This window comes from Oryza brachyantha, chromosome 8 (assembly GCF_000231095.2).
Source record: "Oryza brachyantha chromosome 8, ObraRS2, whole genome shotgun sequence".
NCBI lineage: Eukaryota > Viridiplantae > Streptophyta > Magnoliopsida > Poales > Poaceae > Oryza > Oryza brachyantha.
In genome coordinates this window covers 1,321,139-1,344,029 of record NC_023170.2, presented here as the reverse complement: position 1 = coordinate 1,344,029, position 22,891 = coordinate 1,321,139, and the positions used below count along the sequence as shown (strand labels likewise).

General features: G+C 47.3%; 1 protein-coding gene across 1 annotated transcript; it reads right to left on the bottom strand.

Moving 5' to 3' along the window:
• Positions 1 to 7,797: 7,797 nt before the first annotated feature.
• LOC121055134 lies at positions 7,798 to 22,660 on the bottom strand. The gene is made up of 3 exons (XM_040526709.1): positions 22,637 to 22,660; positions 21,358 to 21,646; positions 7,798 to 8,372 (listed from the first exon to the last, which is right to left on the bottom strand). Exons 1-3 carry the CDS (start codon positions 22,658 to 22,660, stop codon positions 7,798 to 7,800), a joined length of 888 nt encoding a protein of 295 aa, XP_040382643.1.
• Between the last annotated feature and the right edge of the window lie 231 nt (positions 22,661 to 22,891).

Sequence of the window (22,891 nt, the reverse complement as noted above, 5' to 3'; positions counted from 1 at the left end):
TTAATTGAAAACAAAAGATGAATGTCAATTAAAAGTGGGGTTCCAAAACCAATAGATGGATGGTTGGTCCAACACGCGCTACAAGGAAGTAGCTTAAGATAAACATACAAAAGAAAACATAGAACCCTAAAGAGGGAACTATCTATTTATGAGTGAGAGGAGATCATAGGGGCATGCTCCCCCTATTTGGGATGCAATCCCCCTTGGGCCCCTCTTGGGCCGGGCTCCCACATGAAGTTACAAGCCCATACACCAAAATATGATGCAACAACTTATTTTTGTGATTGTGGATGACTCGGAAGTAATTTTGCAATGAGAACAGATCCTGTAAAGAGGACACCGAAACCTTTCCATCAAGTACTCGTAGGCCTGAAACAGATCTCGTATGTAGATTTGGTGCCCGATTAAAGTTAGCACTACTCTAGGAATTCAAAGTAGAATCTAGAACTCGGATGACTTGATCTCAATGTCTTCTTGTTGGCATATGATATGAGAAATGGTTGTAGCTATGGTCACATCATAACCTATCTCATCAAGTCAATATAATTTCAGTGCATCGCCAGCCTTAGAGGTAGTTTTTTTTTCGAAAAAAGGGTCTCTCGACTAGGCTGCATCAGTTAGGTCCGATCTCTATCATATGAATTCATTCTCGTCCCCGTGGTAGCCATATAGGCTAGATTAGAACTTTTTTGGTTGATATTCTGATTAGTTTATATGGTTGCTAGATATCATATTAGTTACTTTTGTGTCTTTGATCGTTTTGGTTAATTATTTAGGAATTGTATTGGCTAGCTCGAAATTTCTTGGTTAGGTTCAATATTCCGATCAAAACTCATATAGTTAGTGATTACATCGGTTTGGTTCTAAGTTATTTGGATTAATCTAGTCGATACTTTGAATGATTAATATTGACTTGATATTTGCTATTTGACATGTTCAATGATCCGATCGATTAGATTGTTTTTTTATCAAATAGTTTATATTAGTTGATTTTTCTTGCTTACTGTTTTATTTGAATTCTAGCTGGTAAGTTATCAATAATTGGCTCATCAAATCAATAGCCTGTCTAGTTTACTAGCTGGTCAATCTATCTGAAATATATCTGAAATATACATGGAACGACATACTGCGAGCGTGTTCTGTAGTAGGATAAGTAACTCGCACGAAAAACATAGTAATATATTAGTATATGATTAATTAGTTATTAATTATAAAATTTGAAAAGTAGATTAATATGATTTTTAATGCAACTTTCCAATATTTTTTAAAAAACATATGAAAATGTGTGCGCGAAAAAAAACTTGGCTTACACAGCGCACCGAACGAATGCGGCCTAAGTACTTAGGTCACGTACAAAAGTACTTATTAGCTAACTCTCTTAATCACTACGTAAACAAATTTTGTGACGTGGAGGAAAAAGAGGGAAAGAGAGAAAAACCGTTATCATGCATGACAACGGCTTAGAGTCGACTCTTAGCATTTATAAGAAAGGAAACTTTATTGCATGAGGGTGGATAAAAAGCAAACTAGTATAATAAAAATATTATATTGCATTAATAAAGAAATCATATCTGACTCTACCTTTATACGTATCATAATAAAATATGCTTTTATTACTAACGTGGATAAGAGCTAATAATACGTTCTATCTTTAAACACGTCGTTGTTTGGCCGTACTGGGTCTCCGTGAACGACGCTCATGCTAGACAAGATCAGGAGAGAAACGCGAAGTAGATGAGGCCGGCGGTCGGTGATAACCTGCTAGGAGATGGATCCGCCGCTTGCAGCCGGCCGAGGAAGAAGTACGTACGTGGCAGCGCAGCCACCACCCGGCCTGCGACGGGACTACTCGTAATTAATCTCGACAGTAGCTTTAGTTTAATTGTTTTTTTCTTTTGCGATGTTGAGAAAAAGATAATTGATTTTTTCAAATTATAAAATTCGATTATGTATTTATATGCTTATGAAGTATCTTATTATTTTTAACAATATTTTCTACCAACTGTCTAAATAGCATGTAAAGAAAAAGCGGATATCTAATGATGAAAATCATCTTCAGTTTATCCAATGATGACATCCTTACGAAGATCACCAAGAGACAACCACGCCATGTACTTGTACCCAGCTGCATGGGCCATGCAAATGCTGGCCACGTGTTCTTCTCCCGTTCAAATTCATGCGCGACGCCGGGGGTGGGCCCAGGGGCAGGCCCAGGCCTGGCCCATTAGGGATGGGTGCATGTCTGTTTGTAGATAATCCGTGTCGAGCAGTAATGGTGATGAATCAGCCACTCACTTAGCTACCATCAACTCCGTTGACCTATGTATCAAAACCGTATTTACTGATTCTACTTTAATAACATACTAATAATATTTTTTAATAAAATTCTATTGTAACGTACGTGTGAAACGTTAGTTTCATATAAGTAAACTATGTTTTATTTTTTAAGGCCTCCAAAATAAAATAAAAAATATATATTTAAAATAGAGTTGGTCATGAATTACTCTCGAGCCAACCCGTGTCCATCCCTGTGACCGATTGCACCCACACCATGGAGGAGTGCTATGCGTATCACGATCGTGCATACGCACTAACGGCAGCGCGCGCGTATCCGCAAGACACGGAGACGGAATTTGATCGGCGCACAGCGACAAACGCAGCAACGGCGGCTGAATCGTAAACGTATTTCGTACGTACAGCATTTTTCTTGTCTCTTTTGTTTTTTGTTTATTTTTGTTAGGTGTTGTCTCTTGATCAATTATTCCTAACGGAGTGATATCAAAGCATCGAAGATTCAATCTCTACTCGGTCTCCGTTCGTGTGCATTGGTGGTGTTAGGCGCTGCACTTTTGGGCTGCATTTGTACCTAAGTACCTTCACTGGTGAGATCGAGATTTTCAATTCTGTTTCCTAGCCAGCATCGAAGACCTTGCTTGCAACAGCAGCACAACAACCCATTATCCATCAATAGCGGCACCATTGGCACGTGACCGAAGGAAGCATGCGACAAGAGCAGAGCCAATCGTTCTTCTTGTTCTGATCGGATCGACTTTCAGTGGAAACCGGTTGAGATGAGAGTTTTCTTATATAATCTTGTGTTCACGTGACCAAAACAATTCACCGAGGAGATTTTGGTTATTCCCGTTTATCACTTTGATCAAATCTATCAGTAGATTTTAATACTTCATTCCGCTATTCTGCTAGGTTTCAGCAATATATACTAGTCGTTTCAGGATTTAATACTACGGTGTGTTTAAAGTATGATTCAATGCTCTTGTTTTGATCACGTGATTCTAGAGAAACTGAAACACATGACCAATTTATCATGAGGTTTATCAGAGATCTAAGTGCTTCGTTTCTGTTCAGATCTCTGTTGGGTTCCACCAATTTATACCAACAGATTTAGGATTTTATTTTCATGGCAAGTTTGAAATATGATATTTTGCTCCTGTTCAAAATAACAGAGATTCTTGTCGTCCTCAAGTTTGGTTTTGATTTTAGTTCAAAAGACTATTTGCCGCAAGGTGATTTTACGTACATGAGGCTTCTGGTGATTTATGATTTTTATACAATAAGAGAATTCGTCTCAAGGTGGAGATGGTTAGAGATACGATCCGAATTATTATCTATAATATATTTAAGTTATATTATTAGTTTCCTAATAAAACTCCTAGTCTTTTTCTATTAGGACACTTTGGTTCCCCCTCCCACACACACACATATATATTGGAGGCTTAATCTAACATTAGGTGCAACCAGCGACGAATCTAGGATCTGAATGCTGCTCTAGCTCTCTAGTCTTCTTCCTCCCCTCCCTCTATTTTTTATGGAGGATCCAGTGTGTAGAGAGGGCTAAAGCCCCCGCTAGATTCGCCCTTGCTACAACATGACGTTAATTTTTTTTTGACTCTCCGGCACTCTCGCGAGCGGAGGCAGGGCGATGCATATGAGATGATATCTTATCCCCTCGTTTTCTGCGTGCACGCTTCCCGAACTGTTAAACGGTGTATTTTTTACGAAAATTTTCTATAAAAAAGTTATTTTAAAAAATCATATTAATTTATTCTATATTTTTAATAATTAATAATTAATTAATTAATTATATACTAATCTTTTACCATGTCTTCTCTGTCGGGGTAAGTTAACTTATCACCCCTTAGAGAACGCGGCCTAAGTATGATAGGAAGAAAGATGGCAACATCACATGACTGTAAACGTACGTTGCTCGCTTTTTTTATATATTTAACTAAATTTATAAGGATAATTTGACTTAGGCCTGTTTGTTTCCATTCAAATGGCTGTTAGATTAATGCATGCATGTGTGTACGCTTCAGGGAGACGGTCGGAACAGCAGAAATAGCGAACTAGAACTAGAAGCCGCATGTCCTGCCTGCGTCAACAAAACCGGGTACGTGCATGCCTGCATGCACATGCACGAACGTAATCACATCCTTAATTAACTCTTAATATATGCCATAAATGCAAGCTCACTATGATATGATCGCTAGCTGGCTGGGGTTTAATTAATGATATGATCGCCAATGTAAGGCATGTTTGGGAGCCTCTCTCTCAGCTGTAGTTTTTTTAAATGGTTCATGACTTCTGAGAATATATAGTTATAGATTCTGAAAAATAAACTATAAGAACTCAAAAGTTGAAGAAGCTATATTTCAGAGTTTTTTTTTCAGATTCTCAGAAACTGACTATCAAATAGTTGTTTCTTATAATCTAAAACTCCACAAACAGACCCATATACATAGTAGTGGTACAAGGAGATCTAGTGGCTCTGCGGGGGTGCTGGTGCTAGTATTCGTTCAGGGAAAGCATGGATGTCCCATGCGCCGGCGAGATAGCCTCTGGGTGACAGTTTGGTTTTTTTCATAAAAAGAGTCAAATAACTTTTTTTAATAAACTTTTATATACATATTATTAGCTATCAAAAGCTAAGGTTGAAAAATATAAGCTTCAGTGAAAAACCTCCAAAATAAATTCTAAATTTAAGGTTAAAAATTTAAAATTTTGCTTATAAGTACAAATAGAAACGAAAAGATGAGCGTGGACATGTACTTGTGGATGAGTAGTAGGAAGTGTGGTTGCCTACTTTTGACATAGCATAGAAGGTGTGCGGATCTAATTGGTAGCGGATTAGGGGCTAGCTAGGTCACCCATGAGGGCTCTTAGAATGCCAGCCACCCATACGAGTGGTCTTTATGTCAACTAGGACTACTCGTAAAAAAAGAATTTCTCCCACCGTGGTGTCTTTGTATGTGTCTTATATTTTACATGATAGTGCTTGATATTTTTTTATTTTAGTCTTTATGTGTTTTTATTTTATCTATAAGTCTAAAAATTTACACGTTAGACTCTATAATATGGAATAAGTATTCAACCCACCCCACCCCGCCCCCACCGATAGCCTCCCCTCAACTCTTCCCCCACTCCCTCATCCCCATCGGTGACGGCTCGGGCGCCGGGCGGCGACGATAGATGGAGCTTGCTTGCAGGCGGTGGGCTCGGGGTGGCGGCGGCAGCGGGCAACGCAAGCCACGTGGCGTTCAGGCACGCCCACGCCCAGTGCGTTGCGTCCTGTCGAGGGTCCTTCTGATGAACTCCTGACGAGCTGGACGCACATTCTTCTGCTGGATGCTAACATCCTAGCATGGATTATACATGCCGAGCTGACGACACTCAACACATCGGCGCATTGTGAAGACCCTAAAGGTGGCCGGGTTGGCATGGCAACAGGTGGAGCCGGCATTGTATACATTGACAGTGAGAGCTCGGGCCTAGTTTCCCTTGCCGTGGACCTGCTTTAGTTATGTTTGGTAGCTAGTCCAGTCCCAAAACAGTTAGCGGACTTCATGATTTCCACACAGCCGTACGTCTCCATCGCCACCGCCGACGAGCATACTCTAGATAATGGAAGTTTTTTCTTCCTATCTTAATACACTCTGAATGACCTCCTTCGGTCATTCCGGCAAAAAAAAAAGATAATGGAAGTTTTTAGTGCGTTAAATGGTAGCTACATCTGTGAAGACGGACATATATGAGCAGCTAGAACATTGCACCGGAAACCAGAAAATAAGGAAGAACCTGAACCTTCAAACGAGAAAAAGGGAGTAGCAAACCGATCGAATGCGCTAGCCAAAGAAGAGTAGTGGAAGGCACACATGGATCGATGTTGTTGACCACATTGAGATGTTTAATCCTTATTGTGCGGTCAACTGTCGTTGGCGTTACTGCCGCGCTGGAGGTGAGGCTATTAACTGTGTTAGATTGGCTGCTTTCCATAATTTCATTGTATAATTCTGCCGGGAGGTATCCTTCCAATCGATCATCCTCCCGATATTGTTCTATAAATCGTTCGATCGAGAGATATGGAATGTTAAATCTGGCCTATTAATTTGTACTCCGCGACATGACAATACAGATCATTGCGTTGAGTTCATCGATCTATCAAACTGCCCTTCTCACTCGTGTTCGTGTAGCCGCTGCTGTTAGGGCTAGGAGGGCCGACATCGGCATTCTCTTTTATGGCGGCGGCGGCGCACAATTAATGCAATGACGCGCTGGGTGATCGAGGAGAGGAAGGCCTCCTCCGCCGCCGCCTGCGAGGCAGCGTCCGGCATGGTGGCTAGCAAACTGGCGTGCGTTGTGAATTTGATTGGACACGGACGTGTGTTTTTTTTTTTTCCTTTCTTTTCCTCTCTGCCCAGTCGATCGAGGGCGACTCGATTTTTCCTTTCGAGGGGGAGGGATCGAGCGGTCGAGCCGACTCGTGCTGAGCAAATGGGCTTGCAAACCATGGGCCTAATAGTCGTTAGTAGTCCAGGCCTACTCTGTAGATTGGGCCTAATAGCGGGTCTTAACTAGACACCTCTAAACATTTTCTTTTGACAGGTCATTTTTACTCCGCATGTGTAAAAATAATAGGAGGAATTCTGGAAAATTCACTTTTACTAGTATTTTGAAATACAAGAAATGGCAATTTGGGTATTTAGAAAAAAAAAAGCAAGCTCATGCTAACATAGTGGCAAACACATAACCCTAACAACGATGTTTTGCTAAAAACGTAGTACTTAATCGTTTAGCACCACCATCGTATGTGCCTCAACATGTTCCTACAAATGCACTTAATAGGCAATCTACCGTTACCCTATTCATATAAGTAGGTCGAATACTCCAGGCGCATAAGGAGGTCGAATAATCCAGAAGTGTTGCATACATTATTTTGGATGAATATGGGCAAGATGACCTTGTACCAATAATATTGTTTCTTTTTTTTTGGACAATTTTGTCAAAGACCAAATTATCTTTTTACCCTTTATACCTAGTACCTATAGCGATACTTAAATACTTTTTAGGATTTTTACTATTTTGGAACATAAACACAGTAAAGCTTTTCAAAAGGATAAATGGTAGGAAAAAACATAGCGCGGCCTTCAAATGTTCTGGTATTATTAGGGGGAGAACAACTGGATTCTCTTTACTAAAAAAAATGGAAGGAAATTGAGAGTAGAAAAAAAGGATTAATTGAATTCTCATTGGTGAAAAGGGAAGAGAAACATGATAGTATAGAAAGAAGAGTATAGTAAACTACCATGTCACAGAATGAAAGATCCATACAAAGCTGACGGATATATGCAAGTGTACATGTCTTGTCAGAAACAGAGCTAGCTACTAATAGTACTATATATTAGTATCTTCCTCATTAATACTCCAGTATTGTAACAGTTTAATACCTCAAACACAAGAGAGTCCAAAACTGTGTTCGTGGTTTCGGGCGAGAAGATGTCTTCAGTGACTGGTGTGAGAGTGAGACTGAGACCTCACGTCCTTGAAGCGCTTCGGAGAGGGAGAAGCTGCACCTGCATGTTGCATCCAATCCGCTTTCCACTTAAGCACTCCAAGCTTTTCAGCAATCTGAGCCAATGTGAGTTCACAGCGAGTTGGAAGGTCCTGGGTGACGAGCGCACGCGAGTAACTGGCCCATTTCTTGAAGTCATCTGAAAGCTTCTGAGGAACTCTCTTCTCTTGATAATTGACACTAGGGGGTGCAGAGAAAGTGCCCAAAACCCATTGCTGCAGGAGAGGGAAGCGGATGGATTCTGAGATAGCGACCACCGGCAGAGACAATGGGCCAGAGTTGAGTTCTCTCAACCGCTTTTGCGTGACCAGATCTTCAGCCATAAGTAGCGACCGGTGACAGTTACTGAAGGCCCTTTGGCCTACCTCAATGTCATAGCCACCTATATCATCGTAGTTTGTGCTGATCGTCATTTGGAATACCCCCTCCTTCTCCTTCATTGAGTAGTGAAGCTGTGAGCGCGGAGGTAGAGCCTCTTCAGCATCCCTCATCCTGATCCATTTCCCTGTTACAGTAGCAAGACAAAATTACAGGACCTATATATACGCCAAGTTGTGAACTATAATAAACTTGTACATACGATGCAGAGGAATATTTCCAGTATACCAGCAACCAATTAATTGAAGCAAGTCTGGATTTTGGAAAAGCTAATATCCCTAATGTAAGAAGAAAAAAAACTAGCAGAAAGAGACAACTAATAGACTCCAGTAGTTAACCAGTTGTCAATAACTTAATCATCTGTAATATTGTGGGGAAACCAACTGAAGCAAGTAACACACCAACCCATTAAATATATGTTCTCTTTGCTGTTGTTGTTAACATCAATTATAACACGCACAACTGTTGGTAATACGTGACAATAAGTGTGACTAGTTAGCCATAAAGAAGATAAGTTACAACGATATTATATTTATGCGTTGTTACTTTTAATAATGGATAGTTTTATATATAACCCTTGCAATGGATACAATCAAGTTGCTTCTACACTTATAAATATTGCAATATGGATAATTATCAATACTAGCTAGCATTTGCCTATTTTATTTCTGTTGTCTTTAGGATAAACAAACTCAAAGCATAGACAAATTCCAAAAGTCTAATCAATCATAATTACCATTTATATATTAAAGATAAAATTTTGCATTACAAAAATAATTATCCTCATAATTCATGACAATAAAAATGTTGTTCAGAACATCATGTAGGTGGGCCAGGGTCGACGCCATTTGACGTTGGTCGATGATGTGTGGCCTCGGCTTGCCAGTCGTGCGCTGCTCGGAGCGCACGATTAGCACCTGAAGTCAAACCGTCTTCCGTGATGATGGGTTGTCATGTCACGACTTTCACATCACCGGGGTAGTGTACGGTTGTTGCCCTGCCATCACGGAAACATTAACCGGGGAGGGCGGATCTCTTGGTAACCATGCACGACTTTTGGGCTGCCGTATTTGGATTCGAAAAGGCACACGCCCGAGTTGCGCGTCGTGGGTGAGTGTGCGAGGAAGGTGCGCGGGAAATGAAAGGGTGCACAGTAGTGGCCATGAGAATCGGCATAACGCAGAGGGGCTATATAAAGGGCAGAGAGGAAAAGTTGCTCCCCTTCCTTCGCCACTTTGCACAATCACTTCGTCCGCGCCTCAAACCAATCTCATTCCCTAGCTTTCGGCACACCACTACACAACCATCTTCTTCCTCGTTTCTTCGCCTCTCCTTTCTTGGTCACCATGGCGCGAAGCTCGATGCCGTTGGATGGCGGTGTCCTCCCGCCCTCTCGCATCACAAGCAAGAAGTTCATGGATAGCGAGTAAGCTTATCCCGATGCCATTGGGACGGGTGACAGTGGCCCCTAGAGCGGACCGTCGGCCGCTGTAGTGCCCACACCGTCCAGTCTTCTTCCTCTCCTACGGGATGGTGGGACTGATCCCGCCCTTCTCCAACTTCTTCCGTGAGGTGCTGGACTTCTATGGGATCTAGATGGCGCACCTCACCCCCAATTCAGTGCTCACGCTATCCATCTTCGTGTATCCATGCGAGATGTTTGTCGGGGTCTGGCCAAGCCTCCATCTCTTCTATATGTTCTTCACCCTCCAGCTGGTGTCCCCCACGACGGAGGTAGGGTGTGTTACTTCCAGCTGCGTTCCGAGTCCCAACAGCACTACAACGAGCAGCAGCTGCACAAGAAGTGGGACGACTAGAAGTGTGATTGGTTCTATAGCGTCCTTCCCGACCTCCCCCGCATGCGCCTTCCACTGTGCTGCCGACATCATCGCCATGCCGGCGCGACATGCCAAGGGTGGGGGACGCGATCCTCGCCAGCCTCACCGACCTACGCTCCCAAGGGCTAAATGGCACCATGGTCTTCAGGGATTTCACTCGTTTGTGGATCACGCCACTCCATCTATGGGACTGGGGCACATGGGCATACACCAGCTCCCATGACCCTATTCGGCCACACCCCAGGGTGGAGTGGGACTAGAGTCGTGAGGACCTGTAGGTGGTGGTCTAGTGCGTTCTTGGTCTTGGAGAAGTCGAAGTGACACTAGTCCTCGACTGCGCGCCTCCTTGCTGCAGCGACCCGAAGTAGGACTCGATCCTCGCCGCCATGGAAATGGTTGGCGCGCACGTTGGGGGAGCGACACTTGTCCTCCCGAGGGGGCCAACCTAGGAGTCCCTCACTCAGGGGTTCAGGCAACTCCTCTTCTACTGACCTCAAGGAGAAGAGGAAAGCGGTGGACCCCTCTTCCCTGTCTTGCGGGAGCAGCGCGGAGCGCGCCACCTCGCCATCCGAGCAACATGGGAAGCAGAAGAAGAGGCTGCAAAAGGTCGGTGAGACCGTGCCTTGCCAGGGGGATCCCATCGAGCCTCCAAGGTGGAGTTTCTGACGTCCCTCCCAAAGGTTGGTCTCTTTTCTGTCAATGCCTCATTATCCTTCTTTCGGCTATTCTTCGTTCATACTTGATTATTGTCTTTTGTCAGTGGATCCCGCCCCCATACCTCATAGGGGGAAGTCTGCCTCCTCGCCCCGGAGACCCCAGGTGGGGCGACGAGGCGCAGGCAGAGACCAACTGCACTTGCATCGAGGCGGTGGTGGAAGCGGAGCCCGTGGTGCCATCCATGGGTGGGGGCTCGGGCCAGCGGCCCGGCTCACCTCATCCAGCTTTTACCGGGGAAGGCGCAAGCGGCGAGGGCGAGGGTGAGAGCCACGCAAGGGGCCCCTTCCACTAGCGCTGGCGGCAGAGCGCCTACCACTGAAGGCAGCGACGTGCGGGGCGCAACGAAGGATGCATTTACCTTAGTGCCATGCTCCTTGCGGCCACGTCCTTATGCAAGGGGAGCAGAGACTCCCTCCGCGTCTTCGGCCGATAGTGTTTTGGGAAGGGCTAGGCCCTCGGGGGGACAACTCTCCCCCTTCTCCCCTCTGGCTCAGATCAACTCCAAGCCCCTACTTCAAGTTGTGGCGGTGGCAAGCAACGCCATCGTCGAAGGCCTCAACACCCAACTGCAAGCTCTGCAGGGGGAGAGGGCCACGATGCAGGAGGATTGGGAGCATGTTGTCGAGGGAATGGATGACGTGGAGGCGCTGGTGGCTACGGAGCGCGCCGTCCATGAACGTTGTCTAGACATGATCGCCGAGCAGGCCGTCGCCTTAGACGTCGCTATCTGGGAGTCGGAGGAGAGGATCACTGCCGATGTCACCACCATAGCCATGGAGGGTGCGATGGTAGACATTAGGGAGGACAGGATCACCACCGAGGTTGCCGTCAACACCGTGCGGGAGGTGACTGACGCCAAGACTACCACCGAGCGCTAGCTGGTGGGATGTGAGAGGGCCCTGCTCTAGCACAGGGAGCCCTTGGACGCCCAAGCCTTTGAGCTAGAGGAGCGCAGCGGGGAGCTAGATCGGCATGCCACCTCCTTGTCGGAGATGGAGGTCATTGTGCACCATGCCTTGGAGGCGGTGGCCACCTACGAGATGGATCAGTGGCTCTAGGCCCTGGAGGAGCGGACCCTGGCCCTGGACGCCCAAGGGGTGGTGCTGGAGGAGCGCGCCTAAGCCCTAGAGGTTAGGAAGGCGACTCTGACCGCCCACTAGGCGGAGGCGGCGAAGACCAAGGCCTCACTCGGAGCTACCGAGGAGGCCAACGCCGAGCGGAGCCATGTCGTGGCGCCAGCGGAAGCCATCGCTCGAAGCTGGGAGCACGCCCTTCACCAGCATGAGGTGAACCTGCGGGGGCGCAATGGGATGGCCATGGTGGACAACTCCATCCCGGTGCTACACGCGACCATCCAGGAGCGGGACAGCGAGATTGATGGCCTTCAGTTCTAGTTCAAGTCCAAGCCTCTCATTCTCGGCAACATCGCTTCCTGATTGGCGGACGTGATGCATCAGCTCGGGGTGCTGGTGATCCAGAGCGACAAGCTCCCTCGGGCCCTCCTCAACATCGCCCGTCATCTTAAGGAGTTGGTGAATGACCTGAGATAGGTTCCAGGGAAGGTGGAGACCATGGCCAAGCGGTCCTCGGTGGAGGTCATGCGAACGGGACATGAAGACTCCTTTTTTATTTTATTGAAATTTCATTTTACACAATTAATTTCATTGTATTTACATTACAGAATACATCGAAATTAAAACTGAATTAAAGTAAAGGATAAACAGAGTAAAATCTACTAAAATACCACAAGGTTCAAGAATCTGTTTTCTTTTTATAAGGGCTAAAAACGAATCGCTTATTTTTTTGGCTTTTTGACCCCATATTGTAGGGTGGATCTCGAAAGATAGGAAAGATCTCCCTCCAGGCCGTACATACGACTTTCATCGAATACGGCTTTCCACAGAATTCTATAGGGATCTATGAGATCGAGTATGGAATTCAGTTTACTCACTTAAAATTGAGTATCCGTTTCCCTCCTTTTCCCGCTAGGATCGGAAATCCTGTGTCTTCCATATCCATACGATCAAGTCCTTAGGTTTCCGAAATAGTGTAATGGAAAAAGAAGTGCTTCGAATCATTGCTATTTGACTCGGACCTGTTCTGAAAAAGTCAAGGTATTTCGAATTGTTTGTTGACACGAACAAAGTAAGGGAAAACCCCTAAAAGAATTTCCATATTGACCTTGGACATATAAGAGTTCCGAATTGAATCTCTTTAGAAAGAAGATCTTTTGTCTCATGGTAGCCTGCTCCAGTCCCCTTACGAAGCAATGGAGCTAGTGCTAGCCAACCACTAGGCCCGTGACCCGCACTTCATGTCATACCTAGCACTAGACGAGTTCTCGCTTGGGACGGAGGAGGATGACTGCGTCATAGTCCGAGAGGCCGCGAGGGTGATCCTGGCCGGTTTTGAAGGTACGACGCGCCGCTTCGCCTTTTGCATCGATAGTGACGATGGTGATGACGGCGACAGTGAGTTGGGCATTGGGGGAGACTCCGATGGTGACAACGACGATGATGACGACGCACCCGACGCCCGAGGCCCCTTAGGGAAAGTCGACCGACCATGAGCCGAGGCCCTCCGCACCGCCCGCGCCTGTCAATATTTTACCTTATGAATGTAATCTTGCTTTTACCTTTGATGTGTATAAGACTTGGTCATCGGTGACCCTTTGAGTTCTTTTTATGGATGCATTCACTCTCCCTTATTATTGCCCTCTGCGTGCCTTCATTAGAAATTCTACACATTGTAAAATTTGCTACCTGCCTGACAACGTTAACTTGACTTTGCGTTTCTACCAACGCATCTTTTGAAAGTGCTCGGGCCCGAGTCACTTTCACACGACAATGAGTTGGCGCTAGAGCCATAGGATTGATCCGTTTAGCGAGACTAGCCAAGTAGGTGCACCATGACTAGGAGTCAGGGATGACTGGATTACAGTCCATATGAAGCGCCTAGCTATACAATGCGCTAGGGCACGACTCGCGTCTAGGTAGACTAGTCCCTTGAGAGTGACAGGGACACATAGATCGCATCAAGTGATAAAACATGGTTTTAAGGTAACAACAAAGAAGTGTGCGACACTTGGAGAACAAATGTAGAAGAATGTTTGCTATTCACAAAACTTATAGGGTACAAAGGATGAATAGTGGTAGCCCTCGGCCTACGTAGTGCACAACGAAGGGCGTGTGGGGTTGTCCCAAGCCCAAGGATGCAAACATGTAGGGCCCCCTAGGGGTAGAATTGGCGGAGGTGCTCGATGCTCCATGGGTTAGACAATTCGGTGCCGTCTGCCATGACGAGCCTGGCAGAGAACGGCTGGGGGACGTTGATCACTTTGAATTGTCCCTCCCACATCGGGGAGAGTTTGGTTAGGCTCGCACGTGTTTGAACGTGGCACAGGACCATATCATTGACTTGTTGTGATCGGGAATAGACCTGGGGGTGGTGATAGTGCCTGAGGCTCTGTTGGTAGCGGGTGGCCCGAGGGCTGTGCGTCGTTGCCTTTCCTCGAGGTGATACAGGTCATCGTGCCACAGCTAATCTTGATCGGCTTCGCCGTAAAGCGTGGCTCGGGGAGATCCCAGGATTAGCTTGGCGGGGAGGACCACCTCGGCCTCATACACCAGGAAGAAGAAGGTTTCTCTTGTGACATGACTTGGTGTGATCTAATTGGCCCACTACACAGCGGGCAATGCCTCGACCCATAAGCCCCCATGTTTCTTGAGGAGTTTGTAGGTCTTGGTGTTGAGGTCTTTGAGGATTTCTGCATTTGCGTGCTCCACTTAGTCATTGCTTTTGGAGTGAGCGGGCGAGGCAAAATAGAGCTTGATGCCCATGTCATCACAGTATTCACCGAACAACTCACTAGTGAGTTAGGTGTCGTTGTCCGTGATGATGTAGTTGGACACACCAAAGCGGGCAATGATGCCCCTAATGAACTTTAGGGTCGAGTGCTTGTCGATCTTGATAACCGGGTAAGCCTCAAGCCACTTGGTGAATTTGTCGATGGTGACATAGAGGTACTCGTAGCCTTGCATGCCTTCTTGAAGGGGCCTAGGATGTCCAGCACCTAGATCGCGAATGACCAAGAGAGCATAATCATCTACAGAGCTTGTGCCGGCTGGTGGGTCTGCTTGGCGTGGAACTAGCAAGCTCAGCATCGTCGGACTAGGTCCGCATTGGTAGAGTGTCCCATCTACTAGCATATACGTCTTGGAGATTTGAGCAATACGCTCACTTTCTTCACGATCCTCGGGGAGCGTCGCGTCCTAGAGGAAGTCTTGGATTTTAGTCATCCAACCGACCTCCTAGGGGGTGGTGGTGTAGGGTTGGACGGGGTCGGTCGGCACCTCTTCTCTTGGTTTTAGGGCTTGGGTTGCCTCAGGGGTTTGGGTTGTGGCCTCGGGCTCCCTTGGGAGGGCTCGGGGCTCACGGATGAATGGGCAAGCCTTTCTTCAAAGGTGCCTGGGGGATTGGGGCTCGTAAAGACGCAAGCCTGGAGAGCTCATCGGCAAGTGTGTTCTCCCATTTAGGAATGTGTTGAGGATCTAACCCATGGAAACGACGTTCCATATGTTGAAATTCTCGGACGTAGTCCTCCATTTGGGGGTCGAAGCATTTGTACTCCTTTGAGACTTGGTTGACGACAAGCACAGAGTCGCTAACACAAGCAAGCAGTGGATCGAAGCATTTGTACTCCTTTGAGACTTGGTTGACGACAAGCTCGGAGTCGCTAATACAAACAAGCAGTGGATCGAAGCATTTGTACTCCTTTGAGACTTGGTTGACGACAAGCTCGGAGTCGCTAACACAAGCAAGCAGTGGATCCCCATTCTGGCCACTGCCCTTAGTCCCGCGAGGAGCCCCTCGTATTTCGCCATATTGTTGGTGGCCTGAAAGTCTAGGCGGACCATATACTTGAGGATGTCGCCGGTTGGCGAGGTCATGCCGACTCCTGCTCCAGCGCCCTGGAGGGTGAGGGAATCATCGAAGTGCATTGTCCAATGCTCGATCGGGCAACCAAGCCCCGGGTTGCCTTCAGCCTCGGGGGGCGGGAGCCCGAGGGAGGGTCATCGTCAGCCAAAGGCGTCCAATTCGTCAGGAAGTTGGTGAGAGATTGGATCTTGAATGCATGGCATGGTCTGGAATAGAGGTCTAACTCTGATAGCTCAATGGCCCATTTTACCACTCGTCCGGTCCCCTCTCAGTTGCGCGGAATCTGCCTGAGGGCCAGGACGTTACCACTGTGACTCGATGTGCCTAAAAATAGTGGCGCAAATTTCTCGAGGCTACTAAAAGTGTGTATAGCATTTTCAGGGCGGGTATCAAGACTTGGCATCCCGCAGTGCCTCGCTGACAAAGTAAATGAGCCATTGCACCTTGCGGCGAGGTCGGTCCCTTTGAGAGGGGCACTAGTTTTCAGGAGCCTAGGTTCTTCTATGATAGTGGCCTCAGGGTCAGTTTGCATCGAGTCACTGTCCTCCTCGGGGCCTCAAGAATGCTCTGGGTCCGAGGGCACGCGACGCTTTTTGACAGGAGGGTGGAGGCCGCTTGTACGTTGGGGGCCTTCAGGGCCTTCTCCGAGCACAGGGGCCTCTTTGTCTGACCCTGGCCCGAGCTTATCTGGCGTAGGGTAGGTGGGTCAGACGCGAGGGTTTTTCTCCTCGCGCTCTACCACTAGTGTTGCGCTGATGACTTGTGGGGTTGCCGCTAAGTATAGCAATAGCGACTCGTTTGACCTCGAGGCCACTAGGACTGGAGGGAGGAGAGGCAGGCCTTGAGCTCGCTAAGTGCCTGCTCTGCCTCCACCGTCCAGGTGAAGGGCCTGGAGCACTTGAGGAGCTTGAATTAGGGTAGCGCCCGATCCCTAGCCTCGAAATGAATTGAGGCAGGGCAGCCATGTAGCCTGAGATGCACTGCACGTCCCTGAGTTTCTAGGGGGCGCATTCGCTCTATTGCCCCGATCTTCTCGGGATTAGCTTCTATGCTTCTGGATGAGACTAGCTAGATGGCACTTTGAACACACATTTTCCGAGGTTTAGCTTCACGCGCGTGGAACGGAGGCTGTCGATAGTCTTTGCTAGGTCTGAGAGCAAGGTTTCTAGGTCGCACGTTTTGATGACTAGGTTGTCTAGATATGCCTCAACATTATGCCCTATTTGGCTACTCAAAGTAATGCGAGTAGTGCGCTGGAAAGTAGGGCCTGTATTCTTTAAACCAAAAGACATAGATGTATAATAGTAGGTTCCAACAGGAGTAACGAACGTAGTTTTTTCCTCATCTTTCTTAGTCATGCAGATCTAATGGTAACCCAAATATGCATCAAGGAAACAAAAAAGGTCGCACCCCATGGTGGAGTCGAAATCCAATCTATGTCTGGCAAAGGAAAAGGGTCTTTAGGGCATGCCTTATTGAGGTCACTGTAGTCGATGCACATCTAGAGCTTGTTGTTGGCCTTGGGGACCATGACTAGGTTTGTCAACCACTCTAGGTGTACGGCCTCTTGGATGAAGCTGGCCTCCAGGAGATGCGCCACCTCTTCGCAAAGGAAGGCTTGGTGTTCTAGGGCCTAATGTCGCACCTTCTATCGAAAGGGTGTGGCATCTGGACACACAGCCAAGCGATGCTCAATCACTTCCCCAGGGACCCCCGGGCATGTCCGATGGCTACCATGCAAACATTTCGGCATTTTCTCGTAGGAAAGAGATGAGTGCGTCTTCTTATTTAGGGTCCAAGGCATCGCCGATCTTGGCGGTCTTGGATAAATCGTCGCCGAGCGTGATTAGCTTGACGGGGACCCCGTCGCCCAAAGTCATCCTCTTCTTCGGGACACGGGAGGTCGAGGCCTCCACTCCTTCGGCGCCGGCCTCGCATTCGTGGCGGTCGGGAGGCTATCCGCATGTAGCTGTACACAGGCTAGTGCGGCCTTGACCTTATCGATGATGGTGATGGGGCCGGCCATTAGGGCCCGACATCTTCATCTGGAGGTAGGCGTAGTGGGCTGCTGCCATGAACATCACCAACGCGGGCCTACCAAGGACCGCATTGTAGGGCAGATTAAGATCTGCACATCGAAGTCAATCCGCTCGGTGCAGAAGTTAGAGGGACCACCGAAGGTGACGGGGTGGTTGATTTGCCCTAGGGACCACGTGTGCCTCAGGGTTATGCTGATGATCGACTGTGACGACTTGAGACATCCCTAGGGCCTTGATCTCCTCGAAGGTTGTCAGGGAGATAATATTGAGGGACCCGTCGCTGTCGAACAAGACGCGCCCCATCTTGACGTTGTAGATGGAGGATGAGACCACCATGGCTAGGTGGCCACCCCTGTCGACGTTCAGGGGGTAGTCAGTCTGGTCGAAAGTGAGTGGCACCTCCAAGTAGCACGACCGCCACGCCGTCTCGTGAGTAGGGATGGTGTCTAGAAGCTCGCGCTTCATGGCCCTGAAATTGTGACGGAAGGCGTGGGCACACGTTCCTCCGTCGATGGTGGCGATGACATGCTTTGGCTCCTAAAAGACAAGGCCTTTTTGATTGGAGTCAGCGGGGGCCTTGTGGCCTTGAACTCTCTTTGTCGATGGCTAAACAAGGAGGTCGTGGCTTTCTCGTCTCGGTGCCCCTCCCGCTTCTCCTGCTCATACGCCTTGACGCGCTTGACCAATCCCTTGATCAAGCAGCATTCGGCGAGGCTGTGGCAGGAGGTGTTGTGCACGAAGCATCATTTTTCCATCGAGCACCCCCCGTTGGGGGCATCAGCGTCCTTTTGCTTGTTGCCCCCGCCCTTCCCTTACACAGGGGCGAGAGGCACTTTCCGTGGCGAGGACATGGCCCTCATCGTCAGAATGGATTGACCTCTTCTTTTGCTTTTGCTGCTTAGAGCAGGTAGCAGAATCCGACGTGGCATTGGCCCCGCAGGGGCTGGAAGAGTTCTAGGACTAGGACTCCTCGTTGCGGGCCACTCGGTTCGCTAGAGCAAAGAGCTCTCCCATGGACTAGGGCTCCTTGGAGGCTATCTTCTCAAGCATGCAGTTATGTTGCACGCCTCCCCTGAAAGCATAGATGACCGCATGAGCGGGAATGCAGGGGATGATGTTGCACACATGGCAGAACCACAAGATATACTGGTGAAGGGACTCATAGTCCTCTCGCTGCACAACTTGTAGGTCAGCCTCCTCCCCTGGCCAAGAATAAGTGTCTTGGAAGTTCGTGACGAACTGCTGGCACAGGTCCTCCCAAGAGTGGACCGAGGCAGGTGGGAGGTTCATGAGTCAGGCTCACGCCTGACCCTTGAGAGCCATGGGGAAGAAGTTCACCATGGCTCGATCATCACCTCCCACTACCCCAATGGCAGTGGTGTAGATCAGGAGGAACTCGGATGGGTTGATATTGCTATCGTACTTCTCGGTGAGGTTGTGTCGGAACTTCGAGGGCCACCGAACGTTCCAGAGGCTCGCAACAAAGGCCTGGCGCCCAATCCCATGCGAGGGAGACATGCCTGGATCAGGGCCACGATTCAAGGGGTGCAACGTCCCTGAGGACGTGGTGTCTTCTCCCATGTACATGGCATGGTGCGTTTCGTGTCGGCCCTTGATCTTGAGGTCGGCATCGGCTCCACCATAGAGGTCCTCCTAGCACCTGGTATGACGGGTGGATGGTGCAGGAGCATGCTAATTGCTTGGAGTGCGCCCTCAGGCGTGCTAGCCATGCTGTAAGTCAGGTGGTGTCGCACCCTACTCGTGCGCCTCCCTTTACGGCCGATCACCGGAGAGGATGCCGAGCCCTTGGCCCGGCCGCCTGCAGCAGCTATAGCGACCATTCCTGTGATGTCTTTCGGTGGGAGCCGAGGGGCCGCTCCCCCTCCGGTATGGGAGTCTGGCGAGGCAGTGGAGTCCTGCTGGTGCGGCGTTGGTGGCAGAAGCTTGGGCTGTGGGCCCAACGCTCACTGTCAGACGAGCTCCCGCTCCTAGCTGAGCTAGGGGAGGAAGTGTAGAACACGTGCGCCCCATCCACCATTCCTTGGAAGTCTGGGAAGGGTAAAGTGGTGAGGCTCAAATTCTCACGGACACGCCCCCTACCTGGCACGCCAGCTATCAGAGAGTAAATCTACTATAGCGGGAAGCCGCAGGGGCCCTCTTTGTTGTTTCAGATCAGAGGTGCGGGTGAGAGCGTGAGCGCTGGCGAGACGAAGGGGGTCAGGCCCCTCGGGTGCGATGAAGAAGCGACGATGTATACAGGTTTGGGCCACTGAGAAGTGTAATACTCTCCTCTTGTGTCTGGTTGCTTGGGACACAATAAATTACACCCTAGTTGGGCTTGTTGGCCAAGTTTACTTAGTCTTTTGTGTTTTTGTTGTTCGGAAAGAGCTCCACCCTTCCCCTAGGCAAAGGCGTTCTTTTATACTGCAACGGACTCCCACAGGAGCCTAGACCTAGCTTGTAATGGAAAAAAGTAAAACACATAGTTTTAGGGGAAATTAATGCCCGTCCAATCCGACGCGTGCGGCGACAGTGAACACCTTTTCACGCATGGACCACGTCCCATTGTGATGTGGGCAGAGGGGCATGCGTCTCTTCGACATTAAATGCTGAAGACTCCTGGTTCCTTCGTATCTAATGTGTGGCAGCGACAATGATGAAGAGCCTCAAAGACAGAGCACCGACTCTCCTCTAAAGGGAGAGGCAAGAAATCCCCTCACTAATGGCCAACGAGACTTTGCTGACATGGATCATATCCTCTACCAGGGGCAGGCGCATACTTCTTACATGCCTCTAGTCTGCTATCACATCCATTGGTCCCATCTGATGACTTACCGCGCCGCTGGCATGCCGCATTCAACGCGACATCCTGCGAGTGGCAGAGCGCATTAAATACGATGGCAGGGCATCATGCGCTAGGTACCTCTCGTGCCACGTGTACTTTAGCGCGTGGGGCGAGGGGTCGGGGGTCGAGCGGCCTGACCCCTTGTGGCTGCCTCTCAGGTCCTAGGCCCGACCCCCCGGGGTGCGCCACGTGGCCCTAGTGCAGCTCCTTCTGTGTGATGAAGATTATAGGTCAAGGTTTGCAATGTAGTAGCTTTGACCTTTCTTTCATCGAAAAGAACAGGTAATGTGTTTGACGACATGTTTGCTTCATACGGCATACCCTGGGCTCATGTTACAAACAATGATAATTTTTCTTTGCAATGCACATCATAAGATATAGTTAGACCAGACTCAAAAAGATATATAAACTGCATATATTAATAATCTAAGTGTATCTCCATATTACTCATGCTAATTGTAATCATCATTTTAATTATCTATAATATTACTCATACCAAACTTGTCATGTCAAATATTACAGAGATCATAGTTACCGCAACAAGTATTTCATATTATGAAAATGTGGCACGTAATTAAGGTGTTGCAAACCCTGAAGTTCTTTTTTTTCCCTCTCTATACTATCAATCCCTTCTGGTGTCTCTTGATCTCCTCCTCTTCTGTTAAGAAGCTAATATCAATTTTATTACTTAATTATAAGAATGTAACTGCATTTTTATTTACCAAAGAATCTTACCTTTAGCATGGAAAGCCTCAAAGTAGAGGTCTTTCCAGCTAAATAGGAGAGTCACGATCGCATCATCAGGACTGGTCTTGGTTGGTTTCAACTTGATCAGAAAAGTACCACCTTTCGGTGTGTAGAGTTTTCCGGCTATCTTGGAAAAGAGCTTATTTCCTTTGCTGTTAGACGGAGCTTCCCGTGTGATGATCTCTTCCAGTGTTGTTGGGATAGCCTCGTCCATAAGTTTCTTATAACTTATGGGCAAATCGCTTAGCACAAGATTGAATTCAGATGATGCAGGGGTCTTGTAAAAAAACAAACAAACATGGAGAACCAATTCAGAAAAAAAAAAACATAATAAATTTGTTTATTTGGAACTCCAAACATAGCGCTTCGCAGTTTTGCCATTTGAACCATGAACTTCACAAAACTAGGACACCGAACATAAGATACTTGATTTTATTGTCATTTTATGTATTTCCTATATTTTCTCATCTCTTTCTGTTGTATTTGGAACCTCAAAAGATATATTTACCCTTTTCTCTTTGAGCAACTCTCCGATGCATTTTACTGGTAGTATTATATTATCAGTAGAAAAAAGATATTTTTGTACTTTGTTAATTACTTAATTAGCAGTATTTTATAATTTTGTTTTTTTGCAATAAAGATCATAACAAAAATGACGATATTACTCCTTCAAATTTCTACTATACCTAATATTATTGGTAGTATAATTTAATCACAGCCGTCCAATAAAAATAGATCAACGGTATAAATTAAATTCTACTGCCAGTAATATGCACCGGAGTCGGCCGCTTTCTCTTTTTGTGCATCTGTATTTGGACGCAGTACAGATGCAAGCGGCGGGGGCAGATACAAATCAATGCAACGCAGATGAATGCAAGCGGAGGATGATCATGGCGCAATTTTTAATCCGGCAGAAGGCAAGCAGTACGTACGTTATGTACAGATCAATGCATCGTATCTGTGTTTTCTTTTTTTTATTAATCAGACAAAAAGGAAGCAGTGCGTAATGTATGTAAAGATTTACCAGAGAAAATAGTTAAGATGTCTGTTCAGGTTCCAAATACAACATAAAGAGATAAAAAAAATATAGAAAATACATAAAATGACGATGAAATCAAGTATAGTATGTTTGGAGTCGTGGTTCTACGAAGTCTATGTGTTTAAAATAGCAAAACTATGGAGCGTAATGTTTGGAGTACCAAATAACCAAATTTTTCAAAACGATCGTGGCTCAAGAACAGGATCAGATAGAAGTGACGAGATTCACCTGCGGTTCTGGCTTCGGAGCCATCGCAACTTGTTCTTGGAAGCAGGTGGGGATAGGGGAGTTTAGACGCAGTAGGAGGCAATGTATCTTGCTCCTCCACCTCCGCCGAAGAAGAAAGAGGAGGCGGCGGCGGCGGCGGAGGAGAAGGAGGGTTAGGAGGTTGAGCAATGGTGAGACTCGACCGCTCGCTGTGTGTGTGTGTTTTTTTTTCTTTCTGTTGTTCCTCTTTTTTGGTTTCTTGTCCTATTAGAGACG

What these genes read in the sequence shown, in the direction of transcription:
- LOC121055134 (XM_040526709.1), bottom strand. Translation starts at nt 22,660, where the DNA reads ATGGCTCCGAAGCCAGAACCGCAG. An exon ending in CTCCGAAGCCAGAACCGCAG is followed by an intron (nt 21,647 to 22,636) that starts GTGAATCTCGTC and finishes TTTTTTTACAAG; the next exon opens with ACCCCTGCATCATCTGAATT. An exon ending in TGAGGCTTTCCATGCTAAAG is followed by an intron (nt 8,373 to 21,357) that starts GTAAGATTCTTT and finishes CTACTGTAACAG; the next exon opens with GGAAATGGATCAGGATGAGG.